This window comes from Crocodylus porosus, unplaced genomic scaffold (genome assembly GCF_001723895.1).
Source record: "Crocodylus porosus isolate Cpor-Errol unplaced genomic scaffold, CroPor_comp1, whole genome shotgun sequence".
Lineage (NCBI taxonomy): Eukaryota > Metazoa > Chordata > Crocodylia > Crocodylidae > Crocodylus > Crocodylus porosus.
The window spans coordinates 93001896-93018862 of NW_017728943.1; the positions used below are offsets into that span (position 1 = coordinate 93001896).

The following is a 16967-nucleotide window of genomic DNA, read 5'->3' on the forward strand; positions in this document are numbered from 1 at the left end:
CTGACAGGGAGCAGATTTAGACTAGACATTAGGAAGAACTTCTTTACGGTAAGGGTCACCAGAATCTGGAATGAGCTTCCAAGGGTGTTGGTGCTCTCCCCTACCTTGGGGTTTTTTAAGAAGAGACTGGACAAAAACCTGGCTGGGGTCATCTGATCCCAGCGCTCTTTACTGCCCAGGGCCAAGGGTTGGACTCAATGTTCTTCTGATGTCCCTTCCGACCCTGAAAATCTATGAAATCTATGAAATGCAGCATTAGAATAAACTTACATGGAGAGATTGTTCCAGCATGACTAAGACATTTAAGACCATTGAGAGCTTTTGCAAATCTTTCCTGTACTAAGTGAAAATAACAATAAGGTTATCCAATAGTAGAGGTTAAACATGAAATGATTAATGTTACTTCTTTCTTTCATGTGTGGTTTCCAAAAATATATATATTCTTCAGGAATGACATAATAAAAAGGTGATGTATGTGTGTGAAGTTAAAGCTAACTGTCTCTAGTTAAAATTATTTCAGATATAAAAAATGTTCCGAATAATTTTATATAATTATAATCAAACTATTGATAAATGCCTCCATATTTACTTGAATCCAAGATGAGGTTTTTCCCCTCATTCAGCACGGGGGGGAAAAAAACCCTTGTATTTGATTTGAATACAAGGCAGAGCAGGAAGCAGGTGGCTTCCACGGCTCTGACTCTGGCCCTGAAGCTGCAGGGGACAGGTGAGTGAGCAAGCATTGTAAGAGGGCAGAGGGTGGGGGAAAAGGGGCTGCCTGCCCCCATCAGCTGTCTGCCCCTGCTGCTGCTTTTCCCACTGTAGCAGTGGAGGGGGGATGACTTTATGACATCCCTCCAATAATTAAATTCTATACATGGAAAATGATAACATATTTATAAATTATCCATATATAAAAGCTAATTATTGGGCAATCACTTTAAATTTTAAGTCATCTTGGCTTTGGGTAAATGCAGTATTTTCTTGTGGTAGTTCTAGTGGAGTCATAATAAAGTCCTATGCATTCAGCAGAACTATAGATATACATATCTGTGTGTGTACTCTCTATATAGAAGTATTATGTATTATATGTATATTGTGTGCATATATTGAAGTATTCTATATTTGTACTATATATCTGTGTACTATATATAGTACTTCTAGATACTTCTGTATCTCATAGACATATATTTCAGAAGTAAAATCTACCTTAGACTTAGAACATATGTATAACTTCTAAGTTATGTAACTAATGTGCATAATACCTAATACATATATTACTCCTATATTTATATGTGTGTGTACACACATACATAAAAACATACACACCTATAATAATGGGGTGACCTATGTATTAGGCAATATGTATATAATATTAGTTAGATAATATATGAATTTCTAAGGTTAATGTAGATTTTACTTCTGAAATATATGTCTATCATGTGTCTAAATAATATATATGTACACACACACACACAAATATATGGTAATATCTATCTATAACTTCTATATGCTATATAAAGTATATCTAAGGTTAATGTATGTTGAATTTTATTTCTGAAAGGTATTTCCATCACAACCCCATCCCCATGCTTTCACCCAAGTATTAGTTCCCATGGCTCAGCTGTAAATTCCTTAAAAATTTTTGCAAACATAGCAATGCTGAGACCCCGATCTCATTTACTCCTGTATAATGTCCCAATTCTGAAAGATGAAACCAGGCTCAATTGCTAAAGTTGAGGTAACAGAACATCTCATAGGAGCCATTGAGCATGTTGCTGCATAGGTCTCTAAACCTGGAATAACTGTACTTACTGCCTAAGTTTATTTAAGACTTACAACAGGATAACTGAGAACTGAGTCAGCCTTATTACCACACCTTATATAACCTATTCAGACTTGCAGTTTAGAGGCTTCGAAATTAAGTTTGAATTTAATAGAGTATGATGGGAAAGTCAAGTATTAATAAAGACAGGTTATTGAACAAGATTGGACCAAAAATATCAATGCAATATTCTGGATGACCCTGATCCAACCTGATATTTTCCCTGGATTTCAGCAGTAGTAAGACCGGGCTCAATATGCAATATTGTTAAACCCATAAGTTTTAGGAGGCAGTTTGGAATTTAAACAGCTGAATAAGCATTAAAATGAAAGCTGTTTATCCAAGTAGTACAAAGGAATGGAAAGGTTTCTTTTTATTTTAAAAATGTCCTAGTAATTTCTTATGCATGGTATCTGTTCAAACATAAACCTATTCAATCTACCTACCGAAGGCTATGTTTTTCTAGCTTTCTGCGGCTGATTTGTCTTGCTGCCAGCTAGACTTTTACCAGCATAATCCCTGGCTCTTTTCTTTAATCCTATTTACAGCACTAACCATAGGCAATTTTTATATGATTGTTCCAGTAAAATACCCTAGAGAAATTTGTTTGGAGCTGATTCCTCAATGTGCCATTGACCATTACATCTATCTGTCTATGTTCTTATATGGGCATGGTAAAACTTAATATCTTATGGGTCCCAGCTGGAAAGATTGCCTCTGGGAAGTGTCAGAAAAAGAATAAACTAGTCCCATATGAATGAGAATCAAGATGATCTCAGTGATAGAAAAATAATACATTAAATTAAATAATCATTTTATGCATAATGACAAAACTTTGTATCCTACTTTATCAGCAGGGACATGATCATTCCAGGTGCAATTATGACTTACTCCTGAGTTCATACATTTAAAAGATAGCTTATCAGCTACACCGTGGTAGATTTGGGGACCTTAGGGGAATAAAATAATCTTTCTATTAGTTTGGCAAAACAATTTGCTTCCATCAGCAGCTCCTTATGATTGTGATATGACTAAAGGAATCTCACATTTGAGTTTGTCAGCTGTTATCCTTTCATAGCTTTAACTATGATTGACTCTACAACAAGCATCATCAAAACTATAGGTGCAGCAAAGAGTTGGGACCACGGCAGACTGAGCTGCCAAGCTCTGTAGAAAACGTAACAATGGACTTCAAAAATTGAGGAAAGGCTTAGTAATAATAAAAAGAGAAGTCCACTGCCCAGGTCAATGAAAGAAATGACAGAGATATGATTGTAACCAAGCGGACACAATGATTACATTACAGCATGATCATTTGCATCTTATACCGTTAATATTCTCAATATTATACGTTTATGCACTCAGGCTGGGAGGGGGTAGAATCAGGACTGGCAGCCTTGGTCTTGTATTATGGAGAATGGTACAAGACAAAGAAACTTATGAGTCACTTTGGGATTTGGAAGAGACGGATTCAGTTCTTTGTTATGCAACAGACTGCATGACCTGAAGCAAATTAATCAATCTGGGCATATCTACTTGAGACATTTACTGTGGAGCTACCTAATTAGCTCCATAGTAAACATTTTGGTGTCTGTACATTAGGTCTCAGGAAACTCTGCAGCTGGTTAGGACTTGTAAATATAAGTACTATCCTGCTGTTGAATGTTTTCATGAGCAGCAATACATGTGTAGATGTTTACAGGACTAGTTGGGGCACAAGGGTGCTTCATTGTGGGGGTTACCTGCCAGCTAGCTCCACACTGAAGTGCCCTCATGCCCCAGCCAGCCCCTCGACAGCACATTTAGCTGGGTCAGAACAACCCTGGGTTGGCAGGCTGACCCCTGGGCCCTCCATCACCTGGGGCTGCTCGAACCTGGCTCAACATGCTCCAGTCCCAAGTGTGCATGTAAACACAGCTCCCAGAGTAATAAACTCCCATGGCATATGCACCAGAGTTTATTGCTGGGCATTAATATGCACATGTAGATGACCCCTTTTTGTCTTTGTTTCTTATTTTAATATAGGGTTAATGGCATCTCACTACCTCACAAGAGATGTTGTACACGTAAGTCCTGTATTGGAGGTGAGGTTCTCAGATACTCCAGTAATGAAAAGGTATGGGAGTATAGTAGACATATCAAACATAACTCTCAACTTCTTTGACAAAGAACAGAGGCAGCTCTGTCTCTGTTCTTTATGAAATACTTATAATCAATACAGTGTTTCCTGCACCATATTTTTTCAGGAAAAAATGTTGGTGCAATATGAGATTCTCAGTGAAATATTTAATTTCAAAGGGGCACAGAACTGTCCTCCAACACCAGGCTTGCACCAGATTGAAGAATGAGTGAACTCTTTTAGAAGGCATACTTTCTTCTCTGATTACTAGCAGAGGCCTATTGTTAAAAGTAATGGAGTTGGGAGTGTCATTTCTGCAGATTTTCTAGGTCGTATTGCAAAGAAAAGTACACAATAAGTATTTGAAATATGTAGACTGCTAAGTTTTAGTATGATCTAAATGGCCTAGGGCTGGTTGTGCAGGCAGTCTGACTTTCAAAGAAGACTATACATCTGATTGAAATATGTGATCTGGAGACCTAAATTCCATAATGTTTGAAAATCCCAGCCTCCCTTTTAACGTGATCCCTGCTATCCTTATATATTACTTGGTTCTCAGAACAGTGAGTCTGGTTCCATCCAGGTAGAGATTTTACTGATTTCAACCTGTCATGACCAGGGATCCTGGTTTTTCTGATAAAAAAGTCCCCAATTTTCAGATTTAAAAAAGGATATAATATATAGTTATATATTATGGAAAAATGTGGATTTTGGGTTACTTTTTTTAATCTGAAAATTGTGTTTTTGTGTTTTTGTTTTTTTATTAGAGAAAATTAGGATCCATGGTAATAACCTAAATGGCTTGATTCTTGCATATCTAAAAGACAGACTTTCTTTCTATGTGGTTGTCGCAGGACACTGAAGTGCCCTGCTCCTAGAAAGAGGGACAGGTGCTGGTTGCTGGGGCAACCGCAGCTTGGTCAGCTGACCAGAAGGGGGCAGGGCCTGGCCTATATAAACAGCCTAGGCTGAGGCCAAGAAGGACAGTTCCCCTCTGGCAGTTGAGGAAGGTGGAGCTCTGTTGGAGCAAGCAGAGCAGGGAAGCCTGATGGGCTGAGCAAATTCTGCATGAGGATACTGGGTGGAGAAAACCCTAGTAGGGATGTGAAGGAAGGTTAGCCAGTTTGGCTTGGAATTTATGTTGGAACACAGGAGTGTGAGTTTTCTGTCTTGTTGCTGTGTAAGCCCGGAGGACTGGGTGAGGCTGTAGGGGTGGAGGAGGCCTCATAGGAGCTCCCCAGTAGTGTGGGGGTTCCTGGTGCCAGAGAGAGGGCGCCGTGTTTTGGGGTGTATCAACCCTGCCCCAGTGTGGGCAGTATCAATTATGAGGAGCCCAGCGGGGCGCAAGACCCAGAAAGGGGGTCTGGAGGCCAGGCACAGCTATGGCCACCTGAGCCTCGATCGCGGGGCGAGAACCCAGCATGGGTGGGAATCGTGAGGCGAGGCCAGGAAGCACCCGTGAGGGTGCAGGTGGGCAACGGAGACAAGGCAGGGAGCCCATGAGGGCCCGGGTGACTGTAAGGCCCACGTGTGGCCCAGAGGTTAGCGTGCACCATGTCATGGAAGGCAGGGCACGGATTGGGACATCTTAAGGCACCGTGCCAAAGAGGGTAAAAGGCAGTCTCCCTTTACCAATAATTAACATCAAAGACGTGGCAGGTGTGATAGAGAGGGTGCATTTGAAACTGATTTGGCACAGTAGTAGGGCGCTAGGGGAGTTCATGGCACCCCTAGGTCGCATCCTGCCACAGTGGTACAACAGTAACTATGTGACAAATGGCGGTACTCACGCGAAAAAAACAGCCCCTTTGATAATAAGGAAGGGCTAGTGGCTGGATAGAATCAGCCAGGGGCTATTCTGGAATTTGCTCCTGTTCTTGATTAGCCAGATCCTTCTGAAGTTGCTGGAAAACTCAAGAAGCATGGACATCCTGGCTGTTTGGAACTTGGGGATAAGGACTAGAGGATAGTCAGATATGAAATTCTCATTCTGAACCTGTTTTCCTTGGATGGCCCAATGTACACTGGAAGTTTGTTGTGGTGCTTACAGCTCTAGTAACCATAAAAATAAATGACACAAGGGATACATTATTCAAATTATATCCTATCAAAGAAATATAGTGAATATGCACACACCATTAATTTGTATGCTGCAGAATGGTGTGGGCTATAGATCATTCCGACCTTATGCCTGAAAGCTCATGTTTTTCTTTACTTTACCCAAGGCGGTTTGTTTGAGGTTTAATTATACCATAATAAAATACTGTAATTTGTGCAAATAAGGAATGGTGTAGGAGACTGTTGATAAATAGTAGCAAAAGAACAAAGGTGCAGCTTGATAGAAGAAAAGAAAAGAATCAATCATCGCTACTGATGATTTTTAATTGCAGAGTGTATTTAGCTGAAATGCCAATGGGAGGCTAGTTCTGCAGTTAACAGACATTGGAGAAGAGTAACTTTCCTTAATTATTTGTGCATCCATTATGACAATCCTAAGAAACAAAGCAAGTAGCAACAGATACCTATGCTGTCTATTATAGCAACACCTACCTACCCTGTTTTCAGTTACAAATAGTTTTGCTAAGCTTCAGCCCCTTAGACTGTGTTTTTTTCATATTTGCTTTGGCCTGAGACTGGTTCATTGGGCAGCTTTAGTGAAAAGGGTTCACATATTTCTGAAAATCAAATCAGGGATTACCCTGATATGTTAATTTCCTCTACCCCAAACTATTTCATTAAAGAACTTTAGCAGCTCCATGCAGTAGCATGACTAAGGCAAGGTGACCATGGCAGCATATTATACCTTTGACATGGAGGCAACCAGATGTTGCTGCTGCCCTTTTGTGTTGCAGGTGCCCCGGGTGTTGGACTGTGTTGTTACACTTCTGGCTCCATGTTTTGCACTATGACTGGCTTTCGGCAAGGGTCCTAGGTGTTAGGAGTCAGGGGATCATCTTTCTTTCTGTTCTCATGAAATTCTGCTTTGGTTTGACAGAGTTGCAAACCTCTGAAAGGGCAAATGTTCTGTTCCAACTGTTAGGACCTTCCTTCTCTGAAGATTTCATCCTCCCTCCAAATCCCTGAGACAGGCCAAATTGAATAAGAATGTTCCATCCCTACATGCCTTCCAACATGACAGGTCTAGAGCTAGAGTTTCAGACATGCATGAGCCGTACATGTCACCACCTGGGCCACCTTAATCTGCCCACCTGTGTATATGCAGTAGAAATTTTATGAGATTGCATACTATTTTTTCTGCCAGATCCTTCCTTCACTCAGTACAAGGAATGCACAATGAATGAGGCAGATTACTGTAGGAAGAGAAAGGAGATTCTGTGTTGTTTGGCACTGCACTAGGTCTTGGCTGTGCAATTGACTTCCCATGTCTCATTTGGCAAAATTATCATAACTCAAATGCACAGGAGAGTCAGCCTTATTGCTGCCATTTCCTAACTTTTGAGTGTTTTGTAGGAGGAGGGCATACATTTTGTTTTCAAAGCTAAGTAGATTAAAGTGTAAGAGTGTCTACTGTGAAGCAGTTTCCCTAGATATAAAATGTTGCAGATATCAGCATTTTTTCATGTTTAAAAGAGGTTGCTATAATTAAAGCTTCACCATTTCTGTGGGGGTTTGGGGAATGGTAATGCTAGAAATGTAAAATAAAATGTGTTTTCCAGGCAAGAGATTGTGCTTATCTAGTTAAAGATGTGACTGTATTGCTTACCTTTTCTAAACTGGAAACCACAAGATTCTCCCAATTAAATCAGTTTATCTTTTATCTACTTTGCCATTATTATCTAAATAGTAGCCTAAGGCAATAATTTACTCTAAAAAGAAAATGTATCCTGGAGCTTATTGGGTGGACTCTCAGACACACTGCTGGTGGTCTACAGGAGCAATCATGAAGACAGCCACCCTAGACTAAACCCTCAGGATGTCTGTGGGAAGACAGAGGATGTCTGTCTAAACCTGTTTCTTTATCTGTCTTTTATACACATGAATAATCAGCCAAACTATGAAGTTGCATATGAAGGGGATGGCACTGCAGGATGTACCTATTAAATGTAAATATCACAAGCAACTTAAAAAATAGTTGCCCAAATTCTCCTGGGTTCAGTGAATTAGAGTTTGCATGCTGTAAAGTATTTCTGCTTAAGTAAAATCAGTACATTGCTCTAGCTTCATTACATTCAGTTATGCAAATAAAGTGTAATGAGATCCTGAATACTCTAGAAAGAAGAATGGTTGAGTGCCTAGAACTAGCCTGGGATGTTAGAGACTTAGCTTTAACATCTTGTTCTACAGATATGGAGATATAATACTATATAATAATCTAATAATCCAAATAATATATAATAGTATAAATATCATTACTATTATATAATATAACCATATAATAGTACACATACAGAGATATAATAATGGATATAATACTTGTCTACCCCACTTGGGAGCTGTGTGGGAACAGTATGTTAAACTATTGAGAGGTGTTTCAGTATACCTGTAACTGAAATACTGTTACAGGCACTTAACATAGCAATATCAACAGAGTGGGACTAACAGTTGTGGCTGCTTAGTAGGGGTGTGTGAAACGAGCTGTATTCAATTCAGATTTAGCCTGAATTTGGGGCAGTGATTGGATTTGTTGATTCGGATCACTGTCCCAATTCTATTTGGCCAAATCCGAATCTGAAGATTTGATGCTGATTTGGAGAATCATTTCACCATTGCAGCATTCATGAGCCACCTGGTACCTTGATGTATGTAGAAAAAACCTTTAAAGCTGTGTCTATGCCTGAATCATCGAATCTCTCTACATTGATTCAGAGGCTTCCAGTTCGATTTGGAGAGATTAATGGGTCTCTTGATTTGATTCAGATTCAGAGATTCAGCTGCCGAATCTCTGCCAAATCGAATCAGCGACCAAAGCTTCGCACAGCCCTACTGCTTAGTAATGAGAAATTAAAACACTAAGTACCCTAGGTGCCTCTAGCTCTGTTTAGGAGAAACCAAGTTGTCAATGGCAGAGCAGGAGACTAGGAAAGGGACCAGGGCTTTCTCTTCCCCTGCCACTAAGCAGGTGTGACCAGCTTAGAAAAGAGGGAATCTTTAACACTTTTTTTTCCCAAGTAAGCAGGTTTTGTGAGAAATCACTCATTTCTTTCCAGGTGGTAAACCAGCCAGTGTGAAGTTTTGTGAGGTGATATTTTGTTTGTTTTGCTTTACATTGCCACCTGTTTAAGAATTGGTATACCAACATAATTTGAGCTGCAGCCTGCATGCAGAGTACTTCCTCAGGGCTCCTCAAGTACTATACAGTAACCTGCCCACCCCCACATACACACAGAGTGAACATTTGGCTTATCCTTGTGGCATAAACAGAATGGAAGTACTTTTAACCATAATCTCAAATCATATTCTAACCCTGCAAAATCCAGTCTTTAGGACAGTAGAATCCCAGCTCACATATCATATTGGATCAGCCTGGTTGAAACCACATTGGAAGGCTACTATGTTATAAATGGTTTCCCCAATACAGTAAGACTTACAGCAGAGATGGAAGTCCTGTGCTTCCTGAGAACAAACCTGTGCAAGCTTTGTGCACTGCACCAAGTCTAAACAGAATTGTCTCTTAGAGGGTTCCCAGGTTAGGTCATGAGTTTTTTGTTGCATTTCCCTGATAATTTTGTTATACAAATGAAACTACTTAACTTGTTTTGCTAATATAGATCTGAATGCTGTTTGGCAAAGTCTTTTTAGTACTGTTTTACTACTGCTACTACTGGGATTCTACACATAATTTTGCATGGCTGCATGCATCTGATGGGATAGTAGACAAAGAGAGAAATGACACTTCTATTCATTTTTTTTAAACATGCAACACAAGGACACAGTCAATGAAAATGAAAGAGAGCAGAATTGAATTAGATAAAATGAAATGTTTTTTTGAGCAATTCACCTGTGGAACTTATAGCCACAAAATATAGTTGTGCCTAATAATCTAAAAAGTGGAGTAGATATTTTGTGTGGACAACAGGAGCCAATTTTAACCAGTGTTAGGGAAACAAAAGATCAGAGGTTTGGATGCAAAATACATTTCCCTCCTATTGGAAACTTGTAATTTTTCTGGGATAAATATGGCAAGTTATCTCATTGTTTCCAAATGAAAGATATGCATCTTTCATAAAGCAGCTAGTTCTGCAGCCAGATCACCATGGCAATTCTTGTACAGAAATGATGTAATTTTTACATAAAATGCCTGGCTACAATTTTGTAATTGTATGGGTTTTTTGTGTGAAGTCTTTGTTGTTGGTTTTGGTTTATTAAAGCACATTTAAAAAGGGAGAAGTTTATACTGGTTAAATTGAAACCTAGGAAAGAAATTAAATGTAGAGTTCAAGTTACCGTATCTTGCCATAGGTTCTGGATGGCAGTAGAAGATTTGAAGAAGAGACCTATTCGTGAAGTTCCTGCTCGAGTCCAGGAAATTTGGCAGGAGTTTCTTGCTCCAGGTGCTCCCAGTGCCATCAATTTAGATTCAAAAAGTTATGACAAAACTACACAGAATGTGAAGGACCCTGGAAGATACACATTTGAAGATGCGCAGGTCAGTGTATTATCTCTGGTTGAGGGCTGGTCTTTGGGATGTACAAATGGATATATTTGGGAGAAAGATTATAACATTCTCTTTAAAAAAAAATTAAATGCAGTAAATAAAATAGGGTTAAAATTAATGATTTGCATATGACACTCCTATGCTTTACTACAGGACCAGATATGGCCTATTTAGGTGACTGTACCACTGCAAAGGCTTGAAGGTGGCCCTCTAAGAAGGGAGGAATTTTGCTTTCCTAGTGCACCCTGTGGTGCAGAGAAGCTGATTTTATTTGGGTTCTTCTTAATTCTTTGGCTCAGCTGCTTTTAATGGGCTTTCCTTAAGCAAAGCTAGGAGTCTGTTCTCTTGATGCATTTTCATGACTTTTGTTAGCATTTATAAGTTAAATTGCTCACATCATAAAGAAAGCACACCCTGAAAGAGAAACAAACCTGTTCCTAAATGCCTGTTTTGTGGTTATATCTGAACCATGTTCTATGGATATTATACTTTATGGATTTCATTATAAAAGTGACATCTACTGAACAGCATGATAGATTTCTAGGAAATGATCTTCTAGGAAAGAGTGATACTCTAGATACAAAGAGCCCTGTGAGCATGGCTTTAACAAGCTTTTCTTTCCCATAAATATATAACAGTTTACATTTTGGGGACCAATTTAGTAATAAAAATATGGCCTTGTTGTGCTTTTCACAGACACAACAAGCAGATGCTTCCAATCAGAAATGGGGCTGTGCATATCAGTGATTTTTTTTTTTATTTGGTAAATGAAGCAGGAATGGAGGGGGAAGAGGAAAGGGGGGAATGTTTGATTTGAACCAAAACATGTATATCTTGGCAATGTTTTAAAAATGTTTTGTGTTAAATTAAATATTCATTTTAACCCCATGTAAAATGCTTAATTTTGGGGCACTTGTAAAAAAAATGGTTGCAAATTGCTAAACTTATAAATGTAGTAGTAGAAGTGATGGTAGCAGTAGTGGTATCATTCACCCCTGATGTAACTGGCTATGTATATATCCAAGATATGGGTCACCAAGTTCAGTTCTTCTGCCTGAAGGGATTTGGACTTACATCTCCCAAGATAATGTCCTATTCTGGGGCAAAAGGAAATATGCTGTAGTCACATGTGTTCAAATGCACACTCTGTCTCTTGGTGATGCTGTTCTATTTTGCATCATGAACTAGTCATTCACAGAGGCAAGGACCACAACCCAAATACTCCAGTTCTGGAAGCTACATGTGGCAGCATGGGATGGAGCCAGGCCAGCCTGCCTATATCACGTGGGACTCCCCATGGCACACATGCAGGTCCCAACCCTTGCATGTCACTGGGGGCAAGCCCCACGTGATGGAGCCAGCTGCCTTTCCTGCCCCCTGATGCCACCTGCAGCTCCTGGGACTCTGCCAGAAGTTGACGGAAACCCTGCCCCCTGCTTCCCAAGAGAGTCTTGGGATCTGCATGTGGCTGTAGGAAGCAGGGAAGACAGCTGGGCTCCATTATGCAGGTCTTCCCCCCAGTGGAGCATGAGTGCCAGGGGGTGCATGTGAGCCACAGGGAGCCCTGTGCAATAAAGATGGGCTGGCCTGACTCCACTCCCTGCCACCCCATGCAGCTCCAGGAACTGGATGGAGCTGTGCCCCACCAGATGGCAACACTTGTGTGGGCCATGAGCACCCTGTGGGCCCGCCACCTGCTGCTATGGGGGTGGGGGCTGTACACCATGAGGGAATGGGGGGGGGTCCTCACACCCACGTCATCCTCCTTCATACCCTACACACTCACATCCACATCCTACCCACCTGTACTCTGCACTCCAGTCACTCCACTGGGCATGGATCCCAGGCTCTGCACTCCTACCAGCCCCATGCTCTGTGCTCCAACCCAGCTGCAGTTCCCCTGCACACCCATCGCTGCCACTTCCCTACCTCCTGGGGAAGCTGAGCAGGTCCCGTGGCAGCAGTGGCCCCACCTGAAAGCTGTGCGTGCTGACCAGGCCAGGTCCCCCCCACACACAAGGGTGGTAGTGAGACATGCAGGCTGGTTGGGATACAATTAATTGGTGGGTGCATTCTACTGGAAAGTAAGAAACCAAATCCAAATCCAGTCTAGGACTAATTGTGAGTTGGTATTTGAAATGGGGGCTTCTGCCTCTCCATTGAAGTGTTCTGAAGTGGGCCTCTCTTAAGTCTACCAGTTGGAATTGTTCCATTTTGATGCAGAATGCTTAAATAGGCATTGAGATGGAATAAATATGTAGCATGGTGGTTAGGACATTCATTGAGAAGAAGTGGGGGACACCTGATTTTCAGTCCCTGGTCCACTGAACAATTAACTATTTTTATATGAAGTGCTACAGTATCAAATGAAGAGATTGAGAATACCCAGCTCAGAACATTGAGTAACTAGGGAATTTGGCCACTCTACCAGAAGTGGGAGAAGTAGGTTTGAACCCTTAGGCAAAAGAGGGGCTTAAGATGGGGGAGACCCAAGCTTGAGCAAGTATTTGAACTGGTAGGCTGTTGAATTGAAGGGAATCCTACCACTGCTTTCCCCTGTGGCAGTTCTCTGAATTAAGCCCCAATTTTTTTTCTACCTGGAACCTTCCCAAATTCATAAATTATTTCACAGTAATAAAAAAATGAACTGCTTGTCCAGTAGCCTATTTGCCAAAAGAAGGAAAGAAAAGCTCAGTTCTAGTCACAATGCCTTTTGTTTTAGATTACAAAAATGTGAAAAAACAATATTTTTTTCAAGTGAACTATAATGTATGTTCTTTTGTGACAGCCTGCATGTGACTGCCTGACTCTATTGAAACTTTAGAGATTAAAGTGTCAGTAGTTATAAAACAAAGGCATAAATTGGATGCTTAGAGACTGTATAGCTCTGATGTAGTTTATATAGTCTTTTTGCAAGGTGTGGTTTTCACAGAACTCTACTCATCTGATTCAGTTCTGGCAGTGAATGCTTCTCAGGGAAAGGAGAGAAGACCTAATCTTCTGTGTCTTGAATTTAGCACATTATGGTCTTTATTCAGCACTCTTGTTTAACAGGGGAACCTTGGCTCTGCAATTGCTTCTGATAGCTTCTTGCTCAGCCTTGAATTTAACAGCTTTCAGGGTTTCATACCAGTCTTGTAACTTTATTCTCCATAGCGATGCTCTAAAAATAACATCATGGGGTTCTATGCTGCTAACTCAGTGGCACATCCAGATGAGCACGGTCGCGTGGCACGTGGCACTGCAGACATGTTTACAGAGCCACATACTGCACAGTCCAGTGTTCTCCACGCTTCAAGGGCATACTGCTTGAGTGTGCACTGTGCTGGGGGTTTTTTCCCACGGGTTTTTTTATCCCTGGATATCCAGAGGTCAAGAAAACCATGGGAAAAAAAACGTAGAACAACATACGCTCGGCCAGCGCACACTGCTGAAAACTGGAGCTGGCCCACCCAGGGCCATGCTCCCCTGCCAGGCAGGCTCAGCATGGCGGAATCGCCATAGCTGCAGCCCCAAGAGGCCCCCAAGTCCCCAGGTAAGGCTTCAGGGGCCATCCCAGTGCTGGCCCCAGCCTCCTCTACCCCACCAGCATAACTTGCCTCATTCCAAAGTGCGAGTGGCACAGGCATTTCCTGGGGACAAGAAGCAGCGGTGCAAGGTGCATCACCGTTACTTTTCCTGGGGGAACCAAATGTCCATGAAGATTTTTTTAACTCATTTTTACCAACTTGACCTGGGATCTGGGAGTTACCATGGGTTCATTACAGTGAGGGGAAAATGCATCAGCTCTTGTAAAAGAGAATGGAGCTGACCCCACATCCAAATTCAGTTGGTCAGAAGATGTCTTATTGTCATGGTTAATTTTCAGAGTTTTCAAATACATTACAGTTTTAAAACTGAAATAATATTAAAAGCATTTTTACCTAGATTATCTGGCACCTTATGATAAGCCATTCAGATAACTGAATTTGTTCAGGCAAGCAAAAACTTTATAAATACATTAAAAATAAAACCAAACCTCAACAGTTCAGTCTTTCACATTTCCAAGATTATGTAATAATTGTCCTTTTGTTTATTTTCATTTACAAGTTATTGCATAAAACTTAGAATGGAGATGAAACCTTGTATTAAAGCTTAAAAAGAACAGTACACAATACCAACAGTTACAAGTTACCCTATTGCATCAGACTTAAGAATACAGATGCAGTAGTCTATTAAATGGAGCTTAAAAAGGGAAAAGTTTGTTCCACAATATCAGCAATTACAAGTTAGAAAAAAACATGTTGCTGTTTGGATAACCAAGTTTTGGTCAGTGAGAATGCACTGTATTTGCTACCATCTTGTTTACTTTCTCCACAAAACAAAATCAAGAAAAGTTTTGCTTCAGTTAAAACCCTGGCACAACAGTCCTCTGTGTTGCAAGGGAAGGTTTCATTTACTTTTAAAAGGGTGGCTGCATTGAGCTGTATTTTAAAATGAAATATTTTTATGAACGCTGGCTTTTGTAAATCATCCTATCCCAACTGGAGAAAATCAAAACCTGCAGTATACAAATACTGTACTTTGTAAAGTAAGTTAAACAGGTTGAGAAACACTGGTTTATGTAAATATCTAGCATGATGATTTTGACCAGGGCCTTTGGACTCTGCTGCATAAAACTATTCCCAGATAAAAACTAAATTAACCTGGATTAGATTTTAGAGCATCCCTCCTGGATTTGATTTATGTGCATTCTCTATCCTTGTGCAGACTTGATAACTACCCAGGCTTTATGCTCTTTGAGTCAGGGGTCACATGTCTATAGGCACGTGAACACATTTGTTGCACCTGATCTATGATGATGCGACTTACTTTAAGCTGTGTGATAATAGGTCAGGAGTGGCTTCTGCACATTCTCACCAGTGCCTGGAGTCAGGCCAGGAACCCAATCTAAGTAATTTGGGGGGGGGGGGGGAGGGTAGAGGTAGTGAGTCCTTGGGGGTATCTGTCTGGAGATGTGGCAATGTGGAGGGTGAAAAATAGCCTGGCCATGATTGGGGAGGTAAGAAGATTGCTGCCCTGGGGTGTTCCTAGCCCCAGCAGTGTGTTCTGAACATGTGCAGATGTTTACTAGGTCAGGCTAACCGATTCACCATCTAATTTAGCTCACATCCTTAGCTGAGCTAATGTAGATCAGGCTTACCATTTTTTGCCCAATTTAGCCTCTCTATATGTTTGACAAATTAGCACTTAGATTGACTTAACCCTAGCTAGATTGATCTAACTGTAATGTCTGCACTCTATACAGTGATGCTAAACCAGGTGTTGGGGTGCCGCAAGATCCTTTGAAAGATGATTTGAGGTATGACAAAATAAACCAGCTGTGAAGAGATAAACAGATAAGTGCAGGCCTATTCCCCTGTCTAACCTGTCTGCAAAAACTCAGAACTGTAAATAGATTAATTTTTCAATTAGATTCAATTTCATTTTCTTTTTTTTTCTCTCCTTCAACTAAGGGTGCAGGTAGGAGTCTAGCCAAATGACCACGAACTTCAAACCCAAGTTTTTAAGTGTAGCCAGTACACTATGGCTTAATTATTTGGTTGTTGAGTTATCTTGGAACAAAAATAAACTGCTAAAATATCAAGTACTACATTTCATTAAAAAATCATTTTCAAATTAATGTTAACTTAAACCAATTAACCATTTAACCTGCAGTTCTTTAAAAAGTTGTTTTCTATGAACAGTAATTGCTATAATTTAAGAAAAGGTTTTCAAAATTCCATTTTAAAATCTCTCTCTCTATCTGGGTATATTTCTTTCTTTAGGAGCATATTTACAAACTGATGAAAAGTGATTCCTATCCTCGTTTTATACGATCCAGTGCCTACCAGGAGCTGCTACAGGCCAAGAAAAAGGTATTGGTGCACCTTGCCTTTGTACTGCCACTGCGCAAAAGTGGTGTTTATGTTTGTTACAATACTTGGTCTTCTCTCTCCCATGGCAGTACACCTGGATATCTGGTAGGTGACTAGGCTGGTTTATTTGGCGGTCACATGCATACAGTAGTTCCAGATATATACATGTGTATATCTTCTGCATGTGTGCATGTTTTAATAAGTTAAATGAAGACCTGTTTTTATTTTTACACATAGCCCTGCTCTTTCTGTTGCCAAGCAATTTAAATTGAAAGGTATTTTTATAAATACATTAAAAAAAAAAAATAAGACCTCAACAGAGCAGTCTTTTATATTTCCAAGATTATGTAATAATTGCCTTTTTCTTTATTTTAATTTCCAAAGCCACTACATTTGTTGCCAGGTGATCTTAATTTCAATCACTGGGAGTTCTCTTTTTTCCCACTTCTTTACATGAGTCATTTTATTTAGGCTAGAAATCTAAAAAGAAAATCAGATCATGCCACATCC

At 40.4% G+C, this 16967-nt stretch overlaps 1 protein-coding gene across 4 annotated transcripts in view; it reads left to right on the forward strand.

Annotated features, from left to right (window-relative positions):
* The window catches only part of RGS7 (regulator of G-protein signaling 7), a 494829-nt gene that overhangs the window by 453278 nt on the left and 24584 nt on the right, over positions 1-16967 (forward strand). For all 4 annotated transcript variants that reach the window (XM_019549803.1, XM_019549804.1, XM_019549805.1 and 1 more), the window contains exons 15-16: positions 10365-10551; positions 16368-16457. In XM_019549803.1, the coding sequence (XP_019405348.1) occupies positions 10365-10551; positions 16368-16457 (277 nt within the window). The remainder of the gene's footprint in view (positions 1-10364; positions 10552-16367; positions 16458-16967) is intronic.